Below are 24,116 nucleotides of genomic sequence, written 5' to 3' on the forward strand. Positions count from 1 at the left end.
TCCCCATTTTTGCAGGGGGAGGCCCTGACAGGTGATGTCACCACATCTGGGAGGTGGCCAGGCCGGGATGGGAAAGCCACATCAGTGTCCCCTGGAGCCACAGCCGTGCCCCCACTGACAGCCAGGTCAGGGGCTTCGGGCTGGTGGCAAGAAGCTGAGGGGGTCGTGGGTGTGCACTCACACACACGGTCTCTGTGTCTCCCCTTGCTCTCTCTGAAGGAACTGGGTGTCGTTCTCTCCAACTCCCTCTGCTTCTGCCTCTGTGTCTGCCTCTCTCTGTCTCTGTGCCTCTATTTCTCGCCGTCTCTGTCCTCTCAGGTGAAGAGATCTCTCTCCCTGTCTGGCTGCCCCTGAATCAGTCTGTCCATGGCCCCTCTCCTCTCCTCCCCGCCATCTGTCACTCTGTCTCTCTCACCGTCTCTCCCTCTCTGTGTCTCTGTCTCTCACGGTCTTTCTCCCTGACTCTGCATGAGAGTCTCCTCTCCTCAGCTGGGGGAAGCCCCCGAAACCGGCAGGCCCCCCTCAGGGCCCAGCAGTCAGGGAGGAGAGGGGCGAGGCCCAGGTGAGTCAGGAGGAGGAAGGAGCTGCCATTCCTGGAGCTTCTCTGGGATCGTACATGGACCCAGCCTCCTGCCCGCCCCCTCTCATGACACGTCACTGGACCTCACAGGTGTGTGTCACTTGAGAACGAGTCACAGAGAGAAAGAGGCCGAGAGGTAGAAAGAAAGGCAGGCATGGAGGGGCGCCTGGGTGGCTCAGCAGGACCAGTGCCTGACTTCGGCTCAGGTCACGATCTCGCGGTTTGTGAGTTCGAGCCTCACGTCGGACTCTGTGCTGACAGCTCAGAGCCTGGAGCCTGCTTCGGATTCTCTGTCTCCCCCTCTCTCTCTGCCCCTTCTCCACGTGTACTCTGTCTCACCCTGTCTCTCAAAAATAAATAAATGTGAAAAAAACAAACACTAGGCTCTACTGCCTCTTAGAAGATAGGATGTTGGGGTGACTCTTCTTACTTTACCTTAAAATTATTACCTTAAGGCTTCAATGAATTAGTAAGAATAATAATGCAATACCTCTTATTAGAGCGGTAGAGGGAGTACCACTTACTCATTGCCTACTCCTCTTTCCCTCCCTTATTCTGTTCCAGCCACACTGGCCACTCTCCTGTTCTTGATCCCACCAGTACACTCCCACCTCAGGACCTTTGCACTGGCTGCGGCCCCTCCCTGGAACTCTTCCTGGACCATCTACCCAGCTTCTGCCCTCACCACATTCAGCCTCTGCTCACAGGCCACCTGCTCAGGGAAGCTCTTCCGCCTCACCCCACTTAAACTGACCCTGCCTCACTTGTACCCTTGCACTTTCTTCACCACGGTTTGCTTTCCACCTTCCTTATCACTGCCTGACAACCGTAGATTAAACAACACATGTTTACTCCCCATTGGCAAGGGTAGGGACTTGGCCTTGTTTCCTGCTGTGTCCCCAGTTCCCAGACCAGTGCCTGGTACAAAGTAGGTCCTTGGTAAATGTTGAAGGAATTTGTTGAGACTTCCTTGGGGACCAGCAACTACTTCAGACATGCCACCTGCATTAAATTGCTCTGATTGGTCGGTCAGAAGCACCCCGAGATGGAGAGACTAGACTGTTTCATCTTTTACATGTGATTTTATTCAAAAAAACATTTTTTTAATATTTAATTATTATTGAGAGAGAGAGAGAGAGAGAGAGAGAGAGACAGCATGAACATGGGAGAGGCAGAGAGGAGACCCAGAATCCAAAGCAGGCTCCAGGCTCTGAGCTGTCAGCACAGAGTCGGACGCGGGGCTCAAACCCACGAACTGGGAGATCGTGACCTGAGCCGAAGTCGGACGCCCAACCAACTGAGCCACCCAGGCACCCCTATTTTACTTTTTAAAAAATCTATTAGGGACCATTACAAACACACAGAAAAGGAGCCAGAATGGCAAGTCAGTTACCCTGGTTACCCTGATATAATTGATACAAGTATTCTGCCTTTCTTGTTTCCTACAGCATTTTAAAGTAAACTCAGACATCAATGACATTCACCTCTAAATATTTAAGTCAGCGTCTCTAAAAACTAAGAACAATTTCTCGCATAACCGCAAAACCATTTTCATAACAGCAAGATCTACTTTTTTGGCTCAAGTGTTTTAAGGCAAATTAGAGACATTACATTATTCCACCTCTAAATATTCCCGCGTGCATCTCTAATGATAAAGACATTTCCCCACATAACCACAACACCATTATCCCTTCTCACAAAACTAACAGAAATCGTTAACGATAACTGATGATCAAATGTCCCATCAGGAGTTTTAACCGGCCCGCTGAGGTCCTTCGCTCGAGGCCCCATAGCAGGAAGCAGGAGAATTGGAATTTGCACCTCGGCTGACTGGAGACGGCCCGTGACCACCACACATGAGTCAGAGCAGAGCCAGCCCCCCTACTCCTGGCCGGCCGCGCCCTGGCAAAGGAAGTTTTTGAGGAGGAGGGGTGTGGGGGGAGGAGAGGGAGTCACCCACGCATCTGCGGCTGACTCGCTCTTTCGCAAAATCTCTGGGAGGAGCCCCGGGGCCACAAAACTGTCTCCTTCCCCAGGCCAGACTGAGAGGTGCAGGGAGGCCGCCGACAGGACCTGCTGCCACCAGACATGGGCCGCCCGCTGCTGCTGTCGCTGCTGCTGCTGCTGTTTCAGACCTGCATTCCAGGTAGGGACTGGATGCCGGAACCTCTGAGCGGGGAGCTGGGTCTTGAACTTAGAGGAGAGGGTGGGGGAGGGCGGTGGGCTCAGAGTTCGACGGGTTGGAGGGCGAGGGCTCAGTCTCCAGCACCCCCCCCCCCCACACACACACAGTCAAATAATAATCCTTCTGCTGTCGGCAGCCCCACACGGCACCGTACCTGGCCCACAGTAGGTGCTCAGGCAATATTAGTCGAGCGAAGGCGTGTAGTTAACCACAGCCACCGTTGAGTGAGTGCGTTCTTTAGTCCGGCCGCTCTTCTAAGCGCTTTCCTTGCAATTTCAAACTGGACGGGCTGGACTAGTCTTAGCCCTGCTTCAGAGAAGGAAACCGGCACAGAGAGGTTAAGTAACCGGTCCGAGGTCACACAGCCAGCCCTTGAGTAAGTGGGATTCTGACCCCGCAGCAGGAACGTTGCGCAGACTTCTCCACGCTGTCGGATCTCCCCCCACCGACCAGCCGCTTGAAAGACAGGGAGGACGGAGCTTCATTTTACAAGAGGTCTAGAGAGGCCGAACGTCGCGGAGGCAGGGGCTTGGGATCCAGGGCTTGTCCCTCGAGCCTCGAGGACCTTTGCTTTCACTATCCCCTGGCCGACGCTACCCTCTCTACTCTTTTCCCCGGAAATGTACCGGAGAGGGTTGAAAAGCGAGAGGAAATTGACAAGGAACTGAGTCAAGGCGGGGCGGGAACGCGGGTTGCGGGGTGGTTCGACACTGAATAACCCGAAAAGCTCTCCGGATCATTCGTGGCCAAGAATGAGTAATGACTCCAGGCGAGTGCGAATTTGGGGTGGGGAAGGGACCCCCTGCAGGGGAGGCCTGGTAGGCGGGGATAGGGGCTGGGGCGGAGCTAGTGGGCGGAGTTATAACCACAGGACGTGGAGCGGGCTGGGGCTAGAACCTCGGGAGGAACTGGCGGGCGGGGAGAGAGCTTCGTGGGAGGAGCCTGTGGGCGGGGAGAGAGTTTCGGGGGAGGAGCCGGTGGGCGGGGAGAGAGCTTCGGGGAAGGGGCCGGTGGGCGGGGAGAGAACTTCGGGGAAGGGGCCGGTGGGCGGGGAGAGAGCTTCGTGGGAGGAGCCTGTGGGCGGGGAGAGAGCTTTGGGGGAGGAGCCGGTGGGCGGGGAGAGAGTTTCGTGGGAGGAGCCGGTGGGCGGGGAGAGAACTTCGGGGCAGGGGCCGGTGGGCGGGGCGAGAGCTTCGGGGGAGGAGCTCACGGTGAGCCCGGAGAGAACTTAGACCGAGGCTACAGTAGTGGGGGTTAGAACCTCCAGAGGTCTGGTGGGCGGAGTTAGAACTTTGGCCTGGGCTGATGGTCGGGGAGAGAACTTTGGGAAAAGAGTAGAGTTTGGGGTCGTTAATGGGGGGATAGGTGGTGGAAGGCACGGGGAAGTGGGGTAGAACAAAGATCAGCTGCAGTAGGGTGAGCGTAAACCGCCCCTCGGAGGGCTTGAGAGGCAGAATAGACCGAGGCCCGGTGCGGTGGGGGAAAGCACCTAAACTGCAGTTAGGCTAGACGGTCCAGATGGACAGAGGGTGAGGACTGGACTTTCAGGATTGGCCCCGCGTGGGTACAGAATTCAAGGGAAAATGAGCCAGGGCGGGACTTTAGAGAGGTATTGTGGGCGGGGATAGAACTTTAGGGTAGGGGGGACGTAGATACAACGTGGGGCTAGAGATAGACTGGAAGCAGCTGGCCTGAACCCAGTGTTGGAACTAAAGGTCGGGCCGAACGCGGAGCATAAACTTGAGTGCACAGGGCCTGGAGACTTGGTCCCGGTATTGGGGCATGAAGGGGCAAGGGGGGACCCTGGCACGGAGCTATAACAATCTTTCCTCTCCTCTTTCTTCCCCCAGCCTCCTGGGGCCTGCAGTGCATGCTGTGTGGGAGGACCGGGAAGTGCCAGGTGGAAGAGTGTGCCCCGGGCCAGGACCTCTGCAGGACCACCGTCATGCGCATGTGGGAAGGTGAGATTCCCGCACTTGGTTCCTGCAGGGAACTCGAGTGGCCAAGAACCTTCATTTCACCAGTAATCAGGGATAGTGCAAAGGAAAAAGACAAGGGGACCCCATTTCACACCCACCAGATTGACAAGCATTCGAAACACTGACAAAGCAAAGAATGGATGAGAATGTGAGGCTGCAGACCCTGTTAATAGCAGGGGTAAATTGGTGCATCCCCCGCAAAGACCAATTTGGCAATATCTCGTACAGGTGAAGATTAGCATACCCCACAGCCAGCAGTTCAACTCCTAGGAATATAGAAAGCCCGAAGAACCTTGGACACACGTGCCCAGAGACACGTGTCTAAGAAGGTTCTCAGCAGTGATGTCTGTGATACAGATTAGTCATCAGCAGAGGAGAAACATGGCATAAGCACACAATGGAATGCTGCAGGCAGTTTAAATGAAGGAACTAGAGCTGTAGGCATTAAAGTGGAGACATCTCAAAAACATAAGGTTGAGGGGCGCCTGGGTGGCGCAGTCGGTTGAGCGTCCGACTTCAGCCAGGTCACGATCTCGCGGTCCGTGAGTTCGAGCCCCGCGTCAGGCTCTGGACTGATGGCTCGGAGCCTGGAGCCTGTTTCCGATTCTGTGTCTCCCTCTCTCTCTGCCCCTCCCCTGTTCATGCTCTGTCTCTCTCTGTCCCAAAAATAAATAAACGTTGAAAAAAAAAATTAAAAAAAAAAAACAAAAACAAAAAACATAAGGTTGAGAGAGAAAAAGCACTTTGCAGAGTATGATACCTTTTAATATAAATAGTATGTAACAATATACAATAAAGACTGTCCAAATAAACAACAGTATGTTAGGCACACCTAGTGTGAGAATTGTCTGTATCAGTAGTTGCTTCTGGGCGGGGCATAAGGGCAATGGATGTGGGGGAGTGATCAGGAGACTTTAAATGTATCTTTAAAAAAAATTTTTTTGGGGCGCCTGGGTGGCGCAGTCGGTTAAGCGTCCGACTTCAGCCAGGTCATGATCTCGCGGTCCGTGAGTTCGAGCCCCGCGTCAGGCTCTGGGCTGATGGCTCGGAGCCTGGAGCCTGTTTCCGATTCTGTGTCTCCCTCTCTCTCTGCCCCTCCCCCGTTCATGCTCTGTCTCTCTCTGTCCCAAAAATAAATAAACATTGAAAAAAATAAATAAAAAAAAATTTTTTTAATGTTTTTATTTATTTTGAAACAGAGAGAGACAGAGCATGAGCAGGGGCGGGGCAGAGAGAGAGGGAGACACAGAGTCCAAAGCAGGCTCCAGGCTCTGAGCTGTCAGCACAGAGCCCGACGCGGGGTTCGAACTCACAGGCTGAGACCATGACCTGAGCTGAAGTCGGACGCTTAACCGACTGAGCCACCCAGGCGCCCCTAAATGTATCTTTTAAATTTAAGTTCCTTTTTAAAAATATCTGAAACAAAATACAGCAAAATGCTAATACTTTATAAAGTTTGGTGACAGATACACAATATTTATTATATCACTGTCTTATACTATTTGGCAAGCTTGTAACATTTTCCTTTAAAAATTCCTATTAGAGAGGAGCCTGGGTGGCTCAGTTGGTGGAGCATTTGACTCTTGATCTCAGCATCGTGAGTTCAAGCCCAGCGTTGGGCATGCAGCCTGCTTAAAAAAAAAAAAAAAAAAAAAATCCTATTAGAGGCATCTTACTGCTAAGCTGGGCAGGAGGGGTAGATGGATCCAGAAGTTCTCCACAACAGTGTTGTCCCTAAGAGAGAGTAGGTTCTCTGTGCTGGGAGGGGGAGAGGGGAGACAGCTGGCCCCAAGAGAAGAGGTCAGCCCCGGAAGTGGGTGACCATATGACCAGGAGTATCAGAGGCCAGTTGGGCCCAGTGGAGCCTTTGGGGTGACAGAGACGCATTCCTCACAGTAGGTGACGAGCTGGAGGTGGTGGAGAGAGGCTGTGCTCACCCAGAGAAAAGCAACAGGACCATGAGCTATCGGACAGGCGTGAAGATCATCACTCTTACGGAGGCCGTGTGTGGGTCTGACTTGTGCAACCGACCCAGAGCTGGTGAGTTGGGCAGCCCTTGCCATCCCCGACCCCCGCACCGTCTCTCTGACTCAAACTCGTCGTTCTCCTGATCCTGTCCCCACCAGCCCCCATGCAAATGCCCGCCTAACAAAAAGGCTTTGAAAGGCTCAAGTTCCCACAGGAGAGGGTAGGAAGCAACGGATCCATGTTGCTTGGTCATGCATGACGATTCCTCTTTCTGGACCTGGTGAGGAAGGAAATTGGCTAAGTCCAGACCAGTCACAATGACGTCAGTTAAGCAGAGCACCTGCGTTTGCACTGTTTCTTGTTCATCCATCCTGACCTCAAACTTCCATCTGTTGGCGGGGACTGAATCAGATGTTTATTTTCAGGGAAGGGACACTAGTGTCATCTTGCTGTTAGATTTGCACAAGGAAAGCACTACTAATGGAGTAGACTCGATTAATTCTAATTGCAGATAATATTCAAAATATTTAACACTATCAGTCGATGCATAAGGCACTGACCAGTCAGAACAGACTCCTGGAGCACCCCCCTCCCACCTTAGCTGATGAATCTTGGGAACACAGGGTTCTAAAGAGAGAGTTGGGGGGTGGGCGGTGCCTGGGTGGTTCAGTCAGTTAAGCATCTGAGCATTCAGCTCAGGTCATGATCTCACGGTTCGTGGGTTCAAGCCCCACGTCGGGCTCTGTGCTGACAGCTCAGAGCCTGGAGCCTGCTTCGGATTCTGTGTCTCCCTCTCTTTCTGCTCCTCCCCCATTCATGCTTTCTCTCTCTCTCTCTCTCTCTCTGTCTCTCAAAAATAAACATTACAAAAAAAAATTTTTAAGGAAATGAATAAAGAGAGAGTTGGGAGTGGCCAGGGGTCCACCAGCAAGCTTGGGGCAGCAGCTGTCAATTCAGTAATTTAGTAAGTAGTAAAACTATACCAGCCCCATTTCTAAGGCCATTTTATCCTGCGGGCGGTGACTGGAATAGTTGGTTAAACCCCATCCTGTACTTATGTGATACTGGGGATACAGAGGTGACCGGGACAGCTTTGGGCCTTACCACTGGGCTTACAGTCCAGTGGGGTGGGAGTGGGGGTGAGAGACCCATCACCAGACAGCGACTGCTAAGATTAGTCAGCGCCAGGATGGGGAAACAGATCAGAGGGGTCAGAGCTGTAATGGGGAAGCATAGTCCAGAACTTTCAGGGCTGAGATAAAGGAAACGGACACCAGAGTGATCGGGGCTGGGAGGAATGAAGCGTTGGGGCCGTGGGACCCTTGGGGGAAATACTGGACTCAGGTCAGGGAAGTCTTCCTACAGGAAGCAATGACTAGGCTGGATCTTGAGGGATGAGTGGGAGTCAGATTATTAAAAAGACAGTGGGAGGGGCGCCTGGGTGGCGCAGTCGGTTGGGCGTCCGACTTCAGCCAGGTCACGATCTCGCGGTCCGTGAGTTCGAGCCCCGCGTCGGGCTCTGGGCTGATGGCTCAGAGCCTGGAGCCTGTTTCCGATTCTGTGTCTCCCTCTCTCTCTGCCCCTCCCCCGTTCATGCTCTGTCTCTCTCTGTCCCAAAAATAAATAAACGTTGAAAAAAAAAAATTTTTTTAAAAAGACAGTGGGAAGGGTTTTCTGGGGAGAGCGACAGACACAAAGGTGGGTGAAAGCCTGGCTGCGGGGAGGAAAAAACCGGCAAGAGGAGCTTGTGCACCTGGCTGGGTCATATTACACAGGGCCTTCTAGGCTGTGGTGAGGAGCCTAGACCATCTGGGGAACGGTGGGAGGTCATGGAAGGGTTTTAAGCAGAGAGTGTCACCATCAGATTTGGATTGTTAAACAAACGATTCTGACCTCAGAGGGAAGCAACGATGGAGGGAGAGTAGATGAGGAGAGTCCAACTTGGAGTTGGCTGAGGCTGTCCAGATGAAGAAGAGGACGACTCGATTAGAATGTCAGCCATGCAGATGGAGAGAACGGGGTGGATTTGAGCACTGTTTAGCAGAGGGGGCGCCCAGGTGACTCCATCGGCTGAGTATCTGACTCTTGGTTTCGGCTCACGTCATGATCTCGAGGTTTGTGAGTTCGAGCCCCACATCAGGGTCTGTGCTGACAGCGTGGAGCCTGCTTGGGACTCTCTCTCTCCCTCTGTCTCTCTGTTCCTTCCTCACTCATGCTGTCTGTCTGTCTCTAAATAAGTAAATTAATTAATAAATAATAAATAAACATTAAAAAGTTTTTTTTAATTTATACTCATTTTTGAGAGAGACAGAGCATGAACGAGGGAGGGGGAGAGAGAGAGAGAGAGAGAGAGAGGGAGGGAGACACAGAATCCGAAGCAGGCTCCAGGCTCTGAGCTGTCAGCACAGAGCCTGACTCAGGGCCCGAACTCGCGAACCGAGAGATCATGACCCGAGCTGAAGTCGGCTGCTCAACCAACTGAGGCAGCCAGGTGCTCCCATAAATAAATATTCTTTAAAAAAGAACTATTTAGCAGGTGGATGAGCAGGACTTAGTGATGGATTAGACATGGAGGTTGGTTTGTAGTTCTGGTCATGATGGGATCACATGTATTGGACTGATCTGCCAGTCACAGCCAGAAAAGCTGGGCAAATTATAAATAATTATTTGAGGTCACTGGAGAGCAGCAAATGAAGAGATGAAGTTGAGATGCTACGATCCTTGAAATAAGGGGAGCACAGAAGTTGAGTTATGCAGACAAGCTGGGTGTTTCCTTAGGTGCACTTTCCAACTCACTGTTGAGGAGAGGAAATAGAACCCAAATAAGGGAGATCATCACTAGGCTGAGAAGACAAGGGTCAGAGTCTAGGGCTGCCAGAGTGTCTAGAAAATGAGAGGTAAAATCCTGGAACACGTGGAACCACAGAAAAGGGAGTCCCCAGATTTGCAAACTTCTTTTAAGTCATTGGCAGGCTGTATGTGCATAGGGTGAAACTCCAAGAAACTCAGCAGAAAATAGTATCTGGGAAGTTACAGAACTGAGCAAAGATTCCAGCAGGCATATGATGCTGGAAAGACCAAAGTTGCCAAGTTGGAGAGAGAGAGGCCTTGGTAACCACCCCACGCTTTCCTCTCAGTCCACACCCGAGGCGTAAGGGCAAAACTGAAATAGACCAGCCCTAAAAATGCCTCCATCTGATCGTCAGCAGGAAGAAAACCTACCCCTCTTGGGAAGAAAATAACATTATTTAGAGCCTTTACAAATTTTCATTGTGATGTCTGGCATCTAATCAAAACTTACAAGGTACCCCGAAGAAAATAAAAAGGACCAATTAACAGGAAACCAAGAGAAAAATCCAACAGTAGAAACAGACCCATAACGATTCAGATAGTAGAGTTATTAGACAGGGAAATTTATTTATTTATTTATTTATTTAATTTTTTTTTAAATTTTTTTTAATGTTTATTTATTTTTGAGACAGAGAGAGACAGAGCATGAATGGGGGAGGGTCAGAGAGGGAGACACAGAATCCGAAACAGGCTCCAGGCTCCGAGCGGTCAGCACAGAGCCGGACGCGGGGCTCGAACTCACGGACCGCGAGATCATGACCTGAGCCGAAGTCAGACGCTTAACCGACAGGGAAATTTAAAATAGCCATAATCAGGGCACCTGGGTGGCTCAGTCGGTTAAGCGCCCGACTTCGGCTCAGGTCTGATCTCACCATTTGGGAGTTCGAGCCCCGCGTCGGGCTCTGTGCTGACAGCTCAGAGCCTGGAGCCTGCTCCGGGTTCTATGTCTCCCTCTCTCTCTGACCCTCCCCCACTCGCACTCTGTGTGTCTCTCTCTCAAAAACAAACATTAAAAAAAATTTTTTTTAATAAACAAATAAGCCATGACCAACAGAATCCAAAAAATAGAGAATAGGATAAATTTTAGCAGAAATGTGGTGTCTGTTTTTTCAAAGAGTCAAACAGGAAATACAGAATAGTGACTGAAATTAACAGCTCAATAGATGTGCTTAAAAGATGTGTGCAGTGCGGCAGAAGGATTAAAGAACTAGAAGACAGGGCAACTAGAGGTATCCAAATTGATGCTAGATGCAGAGGATCAAGGAACCTGCCAGATTTCTGCCCTGGGGGACTGAAGAACTGGGCCACCTCAGAGATGTGGAATTCAGGAGCGAAGGACCAGGTTAGAGAAGATGGAGAGCTTCCCTTGGGGCACGTAGCGATTCAGGTGTTTGAGGGATAGTCAGGGGGCCTCCAGGAAGCAGTTGGGTGTACAGATGTGGAGCTCAGAGAGAAGTCCTGCCTGGAGTGAGTTCCCAGCAGACACATGGAAATGAAGTCAGGTCGATGGATAGCAGCCCCATGGGAGAGTGCGTACCGTGAGAAATGAAAACTGCCCAAGACAGAGCCCTGAGGATCACCCACATTTATTTTTTTTTAATTTATTTTTTTTTTCAACGTTTATTTATTTTTGGGACAGAGAGAGACAGAGCATGAACGGGGGAGGGGCAGAGAGAGAGGGAGACACAGAATCGGAAACAGGCTCCAGGCTCTGAGCCATCAGCCCAGAGCCCGACGCGGGGCTCGAACTCACGGACCGCAAGATCGTGACCTGGCTGAAGTCGGACGTTTAACCGACTGCGCCACCCAGGCGCCCCGGATCACCCACATTTAAAAGAATGAGATAGAAAAGTTCACCAGGGGACCCTAGAGTGGTATGAGAGTGGTGACGGCAATCAAACCCAATGGTGTTTGTTGGTGTTGTTGTTTTCATGGAAGTTCATGTTGGAATTTTAGTTATTTTTCTTTAGGGTTGGGGAAGATTTGGCTTTGGATGTAAATGATTCACCTAATTCCAGCAGCTGGCCTGCCAGTTGAGAGAGGGGCCGAGACCGTCCTCTCTCTTATGTAAGACTTGGCTCCAACTCAACTTGGATATTTGGGGTCAGGAAGGGGAGGACATGCCAGGCTCAGGAATGGTGTGGGCCAAGGCCTGGGCAGAGGAAATGGCTATGATGTTTCCAGGGAAAAATAATTCATCCTCTTGGCCTGGACCAGAAGGGGTGAGAGGCCGAGTTTTCACAGATCGATCAAGTGAGGCTTGGATCCCTGACACACCTGGGGAGTGTATTAATTATCTGTGGCCGCATTGCAGATTGTCCCAAAACTCGAAACAAAATTAAGCGTGTATTATTTCACAAAGTTTCTGAAGGTCAAGAATCTGGAAGTAACTTACACAGACGATTCTAGATCTTTCATGCAGGTGTAGTCAAGGTGACTGCTGGCTCCAAAGGGAGCTTCACTCTCACGGACGATGTGATCCCGTGACTTGGGCAAAAGGCCTCAGTTCCTCGCCATGTAGACGAGTACGCGGAGTATTTGAGTGTCCTAACAACGTGATAGCTGGATCCCCTCCAGACCAAGGAATCCAAGAGAGAGCCAGGGAGGAGTTGCAGTGCCTTTTACAATCTTGCACAAGAGTTATACTCCATCATTTCCGCAATATTCCTCTTAGTTATACAGGTCAGCCCCTATAAGGGCACGCATACCAGGAGCGAGGGGTCATGGGGGCTCGGAGATTGGCTACCACAGGGAACGATAGCAGAGTTTTGATCAATTGTTGATTCATTCATTTAACAAATATTTATTGAATATCTTCTCTGGCCCTGGCCCTGTGCTGGGTGGTGTTGGGACAAGATAATGATGGAGACAGCCCCCCCCCCCCGGACCTACCCGCTGGGGCTCCCAGGGAGGACCTAAAGTGGGCGTGGCTGGAAGGGGAGCCCAGAGGGGCACCTGATCCGGCCTGGGAGGTGAGGGAGGACTTCTTAGAGGAGGTGAAATTTGAGATGATGCCTGAAAAATGAGTAGGAGGAGACAGGGAGAGTAGGGAACAAGGAAGCGTGTTCTGCCTGTACATTCAGGGGCTGTGGGAAGTTGTGGAGGGGTAGAGCCTGAGGGGCTAGTGGAGGGCGATGGGGCAGGAGAGGTGGCCAGGACCCAGATTTTGATGGGCCTTGAATGCCGTGCTGACTAGCTTGGATTTTATTCTGAGGGCACCGGGGAGCCATGGAGGGGTTTTGCGCAGAGCAGAGGCAGGGTCGGATTCAGGTATTAGAAGCATCCTTCTGAGCTCTGTGCTGAAAGCTCAGATTCTGTGTCTCCTTCTCTCTCTGCCCCTACCCTGCTCGTGCTCTGTCTCTCTCTGTCTCTCAAAATTGAATAAACGTTAAAAAAAAAAAAAAATTAGAAGCATCCTTCTAGGGCTGTGTGGGGATGCACTTGGTGGGGTTGGGGGGCAAGAATGGAAGCCAGAAGGCCAAAGACAAACCTGGTGTTGAAGGCGGTCTGACCTGGTCATGGGGCTGGAAAGGAGGGGATGGATGCTAGAAAGATTCAGGAGGTGGGATGGGCAGGGCTTTGATGATTGGCTGAAGGGTGAGATGAAGAGGAATTGACGCTAAAGCGAGTCCTCAAGGGAACTAGATCTCCGGGACTCTCCCAGGGAGTCTCACCCTCCCGCCCCTCCCCAAACAGGTCAGCCTCCCACCTTTCCCCGAACCCGAAGCCGTTACCTTGAATGTGTTTCCTGCGCCTCATCAGACCTGAGCTGTGAGAGAGGCTGGGTCCAGAGCCTGCAATGCCGCAGCCCTGGAGAACAGTGCCTGGAGGTGGTGACCCACCGGACCCTGGAAGGTGAGCCCCAACCTACCAGCAGCTCCTCCTCCCTGCTTTGTCCCGTCCCAAGGCTGCACTTAACAACCACCCCAAAATAACAAGCATTTAAGCAAGGCAGAAAGTTAATTCTGTCACACAAAAGTCTAGTGATCCGAAGTCCTGGGCCACTAGGACAGTTCTACAGTCACCAGGAGCCCAGATGCCTTCTCTTCTCTGCTTCCATTCTCAAGATTGCCTCATAGTCCGAGATGGCTGCCAGAGCTCCAGACCTCATGTCCAAGTTCTAGGAAGAAGAATGAGAAAAAAGGACCAAAAAATAGGCACTTTTCCTTTCGTGAGGGTTCTCCTTTCTGGAAGTCCCATAAAATCTTTCTATTTATATCACATTGGCCAGAACTCAGTCACATGACTACACCTGTGGCGGGTGGAAAATGTGTCTTTTGGCTAGATAATGGCTGCCCCAAATAAAATGAGGGTCCTGTAATGAACCGCGAAGCAGGAACCGGGCAGATGACTGCTGCCGTGGGCAAACCCAGTCTCAGCCCCGGGCCAGTAGCCTGATCTCTCTCCTCTGCCCCCTACAGGCAGTCCAAGGGATGAGCACCACACCCGCGGCTGTGGCAACCTTCCTGGCTGCCCGGGCCCCACCGGCTTCCACAACAACCACACCTTCCATTTCCTGCAGTGCTGTAACACCACCAAATGCAACGGGGGTCCAGGTGAGGGGCAAGGGACGCGCGCCACGCGAGGCCTGGGGTCGGGGCAGGGAGGTGTACCCAGGCTGCTGCCACTCACTCGCAGGCCACCCCTCCTCTCTAGGTCTCTCCGTCCTCAAAGATGGGTTGTGTGGGAATTCGATGAGCCCGTCAAACCTTTACCAAGACCCATGCTTTATGCTTCCTAGAATCTTTCCACTGCTCACCTCCCTGGTCTGAGCCACCTGGAGCCCTTGCCTACATTGTTACAGTAACCTTGCTGGCCCCCCTGCTTCCACTCCTGCATCCTACAGTCAGTGCCCAGCACAGCAGCAAGAGTGATTTCTTAAAACTGTAAACCAGAGCAGGCATGAGCCCCTCCTTCCTCAAGTCGCTGCGGCGACTTCCCCTTGCTCTCAGAATAAAATCCAAAGGCTGTCCTATGCCCTATGTGATCAGCACCTGACTGCCTCACAGTCTGCACTGATCCAAACTCCATCCTGCCTCATGGCCTTTGCACATGCAGTGCCCTCTCCTCCAGGAACACGTCTCGCCCACGGGAGTTTGCCTAGCTGGCTACCTCTCATTTGTTAGGTCTCTGCTTTGAAGTATGGTCCTCGGGGAAACGTGTCCCTGTCCCTCCCCCCCAGTGTAATCCAGCTCCTTCGTGTTATAAACCAGTACTGTCCAAGAGAACTTCTCACAGTGATGGAAATGTTCTATATCCGTGCCTTCCAATATGGTAGCCACTGCCTCATCTGGCCATTGAGCGCTTGAAACGTGAACTGAACTTTGGATTGTAGTTAATACGAGCTAACTTCAGTGTCCATGTAAACAACCACACTTGGCTAGTGGCCACCATACTGGACAGGGTGGCTGGACTCTTTGGTCTTCCACAGCAGCTTGCCCAGTGCCTGGTCAGATGGGGGCTCAGGAGGAGCCGGGAGGTGGGATTTCTCTCAGAGGTTCTATAAAGAACCCGCCAGAAGAGAGTGCCGTTCAAATGCCTGACCACAAGGTGGCTCCAAGACATCTCAGGCTGCGAGTTGACAGTTCTAGGGAGGTAATACATGGAGGGACACCCCTCCATCCCACCTGCCCAGAACCCCGTGCTAATTTCCTTGGTTTCTGTGTCCTTGTCTTCTTCCAAGTTGTGGAGCTTCAAAACCTGCCTCTGAATGGCCTCCAGTGTTACAGCTGTGAGGGGAACAGCACCCATGGATGTTCCTCCGAAGAGACTTCCCTGACTGCCTGCCGTGGCCCCATGAGTCAATGTCTGGAAGCCACTGGCAGTAATGGTGAGCCCCTCTAGGAGGCTGGGAAAGGAGAGTTGTGGGTGGGAGGCTGTGGGCTAGAGGTCGCCTTGACAGAGATGGGTCTTCCTGTGGAAAAGGTAGGACTTCCTTTGGGGGGGTGCAAAGTGTAGTCAGGAATTAGGGCTTCCATTAGGAAATGGGTGTTTCAGCAACAGAAATGTGGGCTTCTCTGGGGGCGGGGCTTCCCCAAGTGGGTGGGACTTCCTGCGGACATCACGGGCTCCCATCCTGTGCCATCCTTTCCAGTCTCTCTATTCCAGTGGTTCTCCACGTTTTTCATCTCAAAATTCCCTCATTCTCTTAAAAACTATTACTTGTGTCCATGATCTCTATAGATATTTACGGCATTAGAAGTGAAAAGTGAGATGTATTTATTAATTTATTTTAAAATAAAACTTCATCCCATCTGAACATATTTTTTATTTTTTATTTATTTATTTTTTTTAACTTTTTTTTTTCAACGTTTATTTCTGGGACAGAGAGAGACAGAACATGAACGGGGAAGGGGCAGAGAGAGAGGGAGACACAGAATCGGAAACAGGCTCCAGGCTCTGAGCCATCAGCCCAGAGCCTGACGGGGGGCTCGAACTCACGGGCCGCGAGATCGTGACCTGGCTGAAGTCGGACGCTTAACCGACTGCGCCACCCAGGCGCCCCTTAATTTTTTTTTTTTAACGTTTATTTATTTTTGAGACATAGAGAGACCGAGCATGAAGGGGGGAGGGGCAGAGAGAGAAGGAGACACAGAATGGGAAGCAGGCTCCAGGCTCTGAGCCATCAGCCCAGAGTCTGACGCGGGGCTCGAACTCACGGACCGCAAGATCGTGACCTGAGCTGAAGTCGGACACTTAACCGACTGCACCACCCAGGCGCCCCTGAACATATTTTTTATTTAAAAAAAATTGTTTTAATGCCACTTTCCACAACGAAAACATTTAATGAGAAGACCGGCATTGGCCTACCGTTTTGCAAATATCTTTAATGCCTGGCTTAATAGAAGACAGCTGGATCCTCCTATTTTTTTTTTTTCACTTTTTTTTAACTTTTATTTATTTTTGAGAGACAGAGAGAGACAGAGCACGAGCGGGGGAGGGGCAGAAAGAGGGGGAGCTACAGAATCCAAAGCAGGCTCCAGGCTCTGAGCTGTCAGCACAGAGCCCGATGCGGAGCTGGAACTCACGAACCGTGCGATCATGACCTGGGCCAAAGTCGGACACTTAACCGACTGAGCCACCCAGGGGCCCCAGGAGCCTCCTGTCTGCTTCTGTATTCGGTCGGCTGCAAGATCACATATCCCAGGATTTCTGGAAAACCCCACGGCACACATAAAAGAGCGGAAGAGCCAAATGCTGTGTTAGCATTATTATGAGAATAATTTTGACTTCACACTTCCCCTGGAAGGGCCCGAGGGACCACATTTAAAACTGCCGCTTTCTTCAGGTGGCACCCACCACAAGGTGGCATGTCACCTGGGGAGAATTCCAGGCCGAGCCCCGGGAGCTCACACAGCTTCTCTCTCCTCAGGCCTGGGCAACCCAAGCTACACAGTGAGAGGCTGTGCAACCCCCTCATGGTGCCAAAGTCTCCACGTGGCTGAAGCCTTCAGCCTGACCCATCTCAACGTCTCCTGCTGTTCTGGAAACGGCTGTAACCATCCAGTCCTGGATCGCCAGCCACGCACGGGGGGTGCCCCCCGGCGTGGTCCTGCCCACCTCAGCCTCACCGTCACCCTGCTTATAAGTGCCAGACTATGGGGGGGCACTCTCCTCTGGACCTGAAGCCCACACTCCCCCTGCCCTGGCTGGATCCAGGGGAACCCTTGGCCCTTCCCTCGGCTTCCAGCGCTGCAGATTTGCTGTGTGACCTCAGGCCGGTGTGCCGCCCTCTGTGGGTCTCAGCCATCCCAGCTGTCAAGACACCTGTCTCACAGAGTTGCAGAACCAGAGGAGAAAAGCTGGAGATAGGCTGCAGGCCAGCAGGAGAGGTCTTGGCATATTAGTATTGTTGCACCATCGTTGTTATTATTAATTAATATTTGTCTTATTTAATATTTTATACTGAAATAAAGATTTTTTTTTAAAATGTGATGATGCAGTCTCTTTTTTTTTTTTTTAATTTTTTTTTTTCAACGTTTATTTATTTTTGGGACAGAGAGAGACAGAGCATGAACGGGGGAGGGGCAGAGAGAGAGGGAGAGACAGAATCGGAAACAGGCTCCAGGCTCTGAGCCATCAGCCCAGAGCCCGACGCGGGGCTCAAACTCACAGACCGCGAGATCGTGACCTGGCTGAAGTCGGACGCTTAACCGACTGCGCCACCCAGGCGCCCCTGAAATAAAGATTTTTATACCAGTGGACAAGGCCCGATCTTCCCGTCTCTGTAGCATCTATCTTTGGGAGGATGAAGGCGGGGCGGGGGCACCTTTCCTGGAATCAGGGGTCACGCTGCAGGACCGGGGCATTTGAGGCCCTAGCCTGGGGAACGATCCCATGTAGACTCCCACCCAAAGCCACCTCCACGTCGATTTGTGGGCTCCAACTCGCTCACCCAAGCACTCACCTTCCAGTCTCTTCTCCCGAGCTCCAAAAGGTCAAGACTACTTTGTTGTTCTAAGGAGCAGCATCTGCCTCTCCCAGGGGGCTCTGAGACAGGAGATGAATGGGAGGGTTACTCTGATGGCCGGAGCTCCCTGGAGGCACTGCGGTGAGGAATAAGGACAGGATTACATCTCCACTGATGCCCTGGTGGCAGGAGATAGAGGCTGGGCTATATTTCCTAGGATGCCTTCAGACTCACCGAGAAAAAGACACAACTATCATCTCAATGGCACTCTGGGGGCACAACATTGAAGAATTGCTGAGGCAAACCCGTAGAGACAAAATTACATTCCCCAGCACCCTATGGCTAATGAACAAAAGGATAAGACATCTTCCAAGGTATCTGGGGCAGGTAAGGGACAGGGTTTCCTTTTAGGACCTCCTCTAATCACACATCACTGATGGTCATTGTGGTGGCTTAATGAGGTGGGGTGGCATCTCCAGCTCTTGAACATGAGTGGCTCTGTGACTGCTTTGGCCAACAGAAGGTGGTCTGGAAGCTATGTCACGTCATGTTCTGGGCCCAGGCTTAAGAAACTGGCTCTGGGGAAGCCAGCTGCCATGTGAGAGTCCTCCTACACTGAGACTGCCATGCTCTGGGGACACCCACGCTACTCATACATGGATGCCATATGGGGAGAGAGCCCCAGATGTTCCAGCCAGCTCAGCCCAGACACCAGACAAGTGGGCAAAGGAGCAACCCCGGACATCGCGACCCCAGCTGACGTCATGTGCAGGAGAATCAGGACGCCCAGCTGTTTTCATTTCCTAGGACTGCCAGAGTAACTACAAACTTTCGAAGCAGGTGGCTTCCAGCAACAGAAATTTATTCTCCGAGAGTTCTGGATACTAGAAGTTGGAAATCAAGGTATTGGCAGTAGCTGTGCTCCTTCTAAAGTCGCTGGTGAAGAATCCTTCCTGGCCTCATCCTAGCTTCTGGGGGTTGCTGACAATCCTGGGTGTTCCTGGGCTTGGAGCCACACTACTCCAGTCCCTGCCTCTGTCATCACATGGCCTTCCTCTCAGTGAATGTGGCCGTGTGGCTCCAAATCTCTCTCGCTCCCTATAAGGACGCTGGGTCATTGGATTTAAGGGGGTGACCTCATCTTAATCACATCTGCAAAGTCCCTATTTCCAAACAAGGTCACATTCGTACCTCCTAGGGGTTAGAACTTCAACGTATTTCTCAGTGGGGACAGGGACACAATTCGATCCACACCACCAGCCAGCAGCGAGAGCCAAGGTTTGAGATATACGGCCCCAAATGAACCATCCCACCCCCCTACGGCTGTTTAAGCCAGCCCATTTGGGCCCCAGTTCATTGTGGGGCAAGACATGCACTGATCCTGCTATGCCTTGCTCAAATTCCTGCCCCACAGAATCATAAAATAAAAAGGTGAGGGTTTTCCACCACTGAGTTTTAGGGCATTTTGTTATGCTGCAGTGGTTCACAGGAACAGTCACTGGTTTGGTTTTTTGCTAACTCTCCCCACTATAACCTCCAAAACGGGCAAGACCTTTATCGCCTTACTGCTGCTGTCTTCGCAGTATCTAGAAGAATAATGCCTGGAACGTGGCAGGTAATTAAGAAAGAAAGTAGGGAAGGAAGGAAGGAAAGATCACATCTTCTAGGGTATCGTGCAACAAAAACTGGGCTAGGGCTACGTCGTCTCCTGATTCCCAACAGCAGAGACAAGGCCAAGGTAACATTTTCTGAGACGCTCTAGAATGAAAATTGAGGGTAGTTTCACCTTTCCCATGATTCCCTACCACAGAGGTGGGAGGCAAGAACTACACCCACCATGATGCCCTACAGCAGAGATTGGAGGGGAAGGAATACATTTCCCATGATGCCTTACAGCAGGAATGGAGGCTAGGACTGCATCTCCCATGAGACCGTGGGGCAGAGGTTGGAGGCTAGGATTACACCTCCTGGCATGCCCTCCAGTAAGGATCAGAGGTTTGAAATACTCGTCCCACAATGACCGACAGCAGATATTGAGGCTCGGGGATACATTTCTCATAATGTTCTACACCCGAGCCTGTGATCAGGACCTCATCGTTAATGGCTCCCAGGTTTTTGTGGAGGGATTTCGGTTGCAAGAAATAAAACCTGTTTAAGCTGACTTAAGCAAAACGACCACGTTATTGGAAGTTTAGAATCCACGCAAGAGCTAGTCTCTGGGCCTCACCAGGGACAAGAAACAGAATTGAAAAGCTGCGCGAAATCACAAGGCTGTCTCCCTTTTGCAGAATCTCTCTGTCTCTCTGTCTCTCTGTCTCTCCACAGACCACCTTCTCCTGCTTCACACAGAGGAGCCAAATATGCCCTTGAAATGTCAAGCACCAAGAACTCCTCGTGTCCCGGTTCCAAATTGTTAGCTAGCAGACAGGTTCTGATGGGGTCTAGTATGGGCCAGGCCTCTGCCTCTGACCCCTCTCTGCTACACCCAGGGAAGTTCCTATCTAAGTCACTGCGTATAGTTGTTCAGGCTGTGAACAGGCATCCACTGCTCCTGTGGTCCTACTAGGCAGCCCACTCGGCCAGAGTGGGGAAAGTGACCCCTAGGAGAGAGATCCGACCACAAGGTTGGGGGAACAACTGAAAAAGAAAACTATCACTTTAATCGTTAAGCTTTAATGCTTTAATCTGTAAGCAGGGCTGCCTCCATACATTCTACACGAATCAGAGGCAACATGGAGGCCAGGGATGTGTGTGATAGGGCACCCAACTCAGAATGGTTGAAACAAAGAAGAAATTGATTATCTTACATAACAAGCGATCATGAGTCAGGGCAGTGCCTGAGTTGACCAATTCTGCAATGTCCTGAAAGATCCATTCAGGCTTGTCCACCTCATGGCCTCAAGATGGCCGCGGCAATTCCAGACATCACACCCACATTCAGAGGCAATAACAAAAGGCCATCTCTTCGTGGGCCTCTTTTTTGAAACAAAGAAAGCTTAACCCAAAACTCCCAAGCCGACTTGCCCTCACATTGTGCTTGCCTGACTTGTTTCACACACCTATGCCTACAACAACCACTGGAAGAGGCCGTGGAACCACAATATTAGGCAAAAGTATATTTAGACCGTACTCCTGAGGCTTCCCTCACATCATCTGGCTATTAAAGAAAGGTGGATGCCTGAACAAAATCAGGATTCTCTTAAAAAGGAAAAAGAGGGAGGGAATGTGTAAGAAAAAAACAAAACAAAACACCCAGTTCTTCCTACTGTGTCTTTCTCCTGTGTGCCTCCTGTCCCTTCACTGCCACACTGCCGCTGCCACGCTCACAACACTTCTGTTCACCAAATGTGGAGGAGTTTTCCCCGCAGCAAGCGGTTCTCTGTGACCTGGGCCGGGTGTCCTACAACGTCACCCAACGTTGACCCAATCGGCCTGGAGGTCGCGTCAGATCCCACAGGTTAAGGGCTCAGTCCCACAAGCACACTCTCCACTTCAGATGCCAGTCACAAGGGCAGGTGGTCACCTGTGCTTCCGACCTACCGGTTAAAACTCAGAGGTTCCCATGACCCCCTCTTAGGGGTGGGTTAATTTGCTACTGCGGCTCATAGAATTGAGGGAAATAGTTTACTTACATTTACCAGTAGATTGTAAAAGGATATGACAAAGGATACAGATGAACATCCTGATGGAAGTGACTCATAGGACAAGGTTTATGGGAAGGGGCACGAAGCTTCTCCAGGAGTACCACTAGCCCAGCACCTTCTGGTGCTCACCAACCTGGAGGACCCCCCCCCCCCATCACATAGGCGTGATCGTTCTCTAACTCCATTTTTCACTCTCTCCCTTCTTGGGAGGCGTGGGGGTGGGGCAGGACGGAAAATTTCAAGCTTCCCATCTCATCATGGCTTGCTTGCTCTATCCCAGGAACCAACTCTCACCTAGGAGCCATCCAGAAACCCACCCAGAGTCACCTCATTAAAACAAAAGACATTCCGGGGCGCCTGGGTGGCTCAGTCGGTTAAGCATCCGACTTTGGTTCAGGTCACGCTATCACGGTCGGTGGGTTCGAGCCCCGCTTTGGGCTCTGTGCCAAAGCTCAGAGCTTTGGATTTTGTCTCCCTCTCTCTGCCCCTCCCCCACTCACACTCTGTGTCTCTCAAAAATGAATAAACATTAAAAAAATTGGGAAAAAAAAAAAGACATTCCTATCGCTCAGGAAATTACAAGGCTTTCGGGAACTCTGTGTCAGGAGCCAGGGGCAAAGACCATATATATATACATATTATCTCACAGATATACATATTATCTCACAGAATGATATCGAGTAAACAATTAACATCCAGTCTGCACCATCCCAACATTTCCAAAAATTTACAATGAGACCCAGTGAAAGGTTTTCTAGGAGCTTCTGGGGAAAAGTATTTCCCCACTCTGCTGAAGAAGCTTAAACCTCTTCTCCCCCTTTCTCTCTTCCCCTCCCCTCAGTCTCTATCAGTCTGGCTCTCTCCATCTCCACGTGTCTTGCTTTTTCCTCTCTCCAGATGAGAAGGAAAGGTGTGGTTGCCAGTCATCTTGCAACATGAGGGGAGCCACTTACCCTTAGGACAGAGAGACAGATGGGCCATGCTGAAGCCAGCTGTACCCGACACTTTTTTCTATGTGGCCCAGTTCTCTTTCTCTGAAGCCACTTGGGTCGGATTTGCTGTCACCTGAATGAAAACCCTAATGGATAAAGTACCCTGATGTACCGCAGGGTGTGGACAGGACCACCACTCTCCTGATATCCTTGGAAGGGAAAAATGGCGGGGCCCAAAGAAGAGAGACAAGAGCCAATCCAACATCTACTGGGGTGTCCTTCAGCTGAAGCAGGAGATGTTGGTTGGAGCCATGGGCAAGGGGACCTTTCTCGGGGCAAAGACAACAGTTAGCGACCTACCTCCCAACCCAGATTCCCACCTCCAGGTCAGACATCTCTCTTCCACCCGTCCTAAGACAGAGAATGCGAGGCCTCTTCCCCCAGTTTAGAGAAAGGTGAACTGAGAATGGAAAAGGAGAGGGGTTGCTTAGAAGTGTGATCCTGGGGACGCAGAGCTTGATGGGAGTCTGGGTCCTGAAGACAGAGAGGATGCTGGGAGCTGGACACCGAGGACAGAAAGGGTATCTGGAGCTGAAGTCCCCTGGTGGGCCTGAATGTAGAACACTCCGGTAGCGATGGAGGTAAAGAGCAAGGGTTTTCAGAGTTGGGACGTCTCCGTTTGTCTGACTGTCAAACGGGCCTGGGAGAGGTCGCGGTCTCCTACCTTCCGTCGTTTCTCACTCTTCCCGGGTTCTAAGGGTGATAAACTTGCACCGGGTCTCCAAGGTCCCACAGAAGTGGGCTCAGGGAGACCACTCCCCAGGAGGGAGAAGGGACCCGAATCTGGAGGGGTGAGTCAGCAACAATGATGGGAGAGAAGTGGGAAGCGCGCGGGGAAAGTCAGGGACACAAAAGAGACTGGGGCAGGAAGAGGGGGGGAAGCAGGGGTGGGGAAGCTAGACGCTAGGGCGTGGGAGGCATCCACAGGAGCCTCTCCCTCTCTGGGGCTCAGGACTTAGGCTTCCTTCCAGTTGGTTCCCTTTCAGGGGCCCCTTTCAGGAGAGTGATGCATGATGTGGAAACACTGGATTCCTGGGTCTGGACGATAGGAAGGGTGGGACCTGACCCCCGCCCCGCCCAGCCCTGTCTGGGAGATCCAGGACCTGCCCAGACACCCCTCTGCCGCCCTCCCGGAGCTCGGGGTGGCTAAGGTCACAATCCGTCATGTGACACCTTCACCTGCACTCACTTGTCCACAGAACACCTCTCACACTCACCTTTCCCACAGAACACTCCTCCCTCCCTCGATGCTCACACCCTCACGCAACACTCCCCTCCACACACACCCAAGCCTTCACACACACCACTCACCTCCTTCCCCTCACACAACACCTGCACCCTCGCACACCCTTCCACCAACACACTCACACTCACCCCTTCGCACAGCACCCGCAACCCCTGCCCTCACGCAGCACCCTCCCGTTCTCCCGCATCCCCCGCACGCCCCCGCCCGCAACTGCCCCGCACTTGGGGGGCCCGCACCCCCACCATCCCCCCACCCCCACCGT

At 51.7% G+C, this 24,116-nt stretch overlaps 1 protein-coding gene and 1 long non-coding RNA gene across 3 annotated transcripts; one reads left to right on the forward strand and one right to left on the reverse strand.

The window, feature by feature from the left end:
* The first annotated feature begins 2,338 nt into the window (after positions 1-2,338).
* Positions 2,339-17,484, forward strand: PLAUR (plasminogen activator, urokinase receptor). Of its 2 annotated transcripts, none has more exons than XM_045442088.1 (7): positions 2,339-2,726; positions 4,616-4,726; positions 6,641-6,784; positions 13,259-13,417; positions 13,984-14,118; positions 15,246-15,392; positions 16,935-17,484. In XM_045442088.1, the coding sequence occupies exons 1-7, from the start codon at positions 2,669-2,671 to the stop codon at positions 17,186-17,188; spliced, it is 1,008 nt and encodes a 335-aa protein (XP_045298044.1). In that variant the 5' UTR covers positions 2,339-2,668; the 3' UTR covers positions 17,189-17,484. The 2 variants fall into 2 exon arrangements, with proteins under 2 accessions (XP_045298044.1, XP_045298045.1); XM_045442089.1 differs by having other exon boundaries at positions 2,451-2,726; positions 6,644-6,784.
* LOC123578841 lies at positions 13,490-23,917 on the reverse strand. The gene is made up of 3 exons (XR_006702531.1): positions 23,273-23,917; positions 17,970-18,108; positions 13,490-13,682 (listed from the first exon to the last, which is right to left on the reverse strand). It is a non-coding gene; the product is annotated as an uncharacterized LOC123578841 (long non-coding RNA).
* Between the last annotated feature and the right edge of the window lie 199 nt (positions 23,918-24,116).

The sequence above is a fragment of the Leopardus geoffroyi genome, chromosome E2, assembly GCF_018350155.1.
Source record: "Leopardus geoffroyi isolate Oge1 chromosome E2, O.geoffroyi_Oge1_pat1.0, whole genome shotgun sequence".
In the NCBI taxonomy this organism is placed as follows: domain Eukaryota; kingdom Metazoa; phylum Chordata; class Mammalia; order Carnivora; family Felidae; genus Leopardus; species Leopardus geoffroyi.

Coding starts and splice junctions, on each gene's coding strand:
- PLAUR (XM_045442088.1), top strand. CDS start 2,669: ATGGGCCGCCCGCTGCTGCTGTCGCTGCTGCTGCTGCTGTTTCAGACC. Junction 2,727..4,615: donor GTTTCAGACCTGCATTCCAG/GTAGGGACTGGA, acceptor TTCTTCCCCCAG/CCTCCTGGGGCCTGCAGTGC. Junction 13,418..13,983: donor GACCCACCGGACCCTGGAAG/GTGAGCCCCAAC, acceptor TGCCCCCTACAG/GCAGTCCAAGGGATGAGCAC.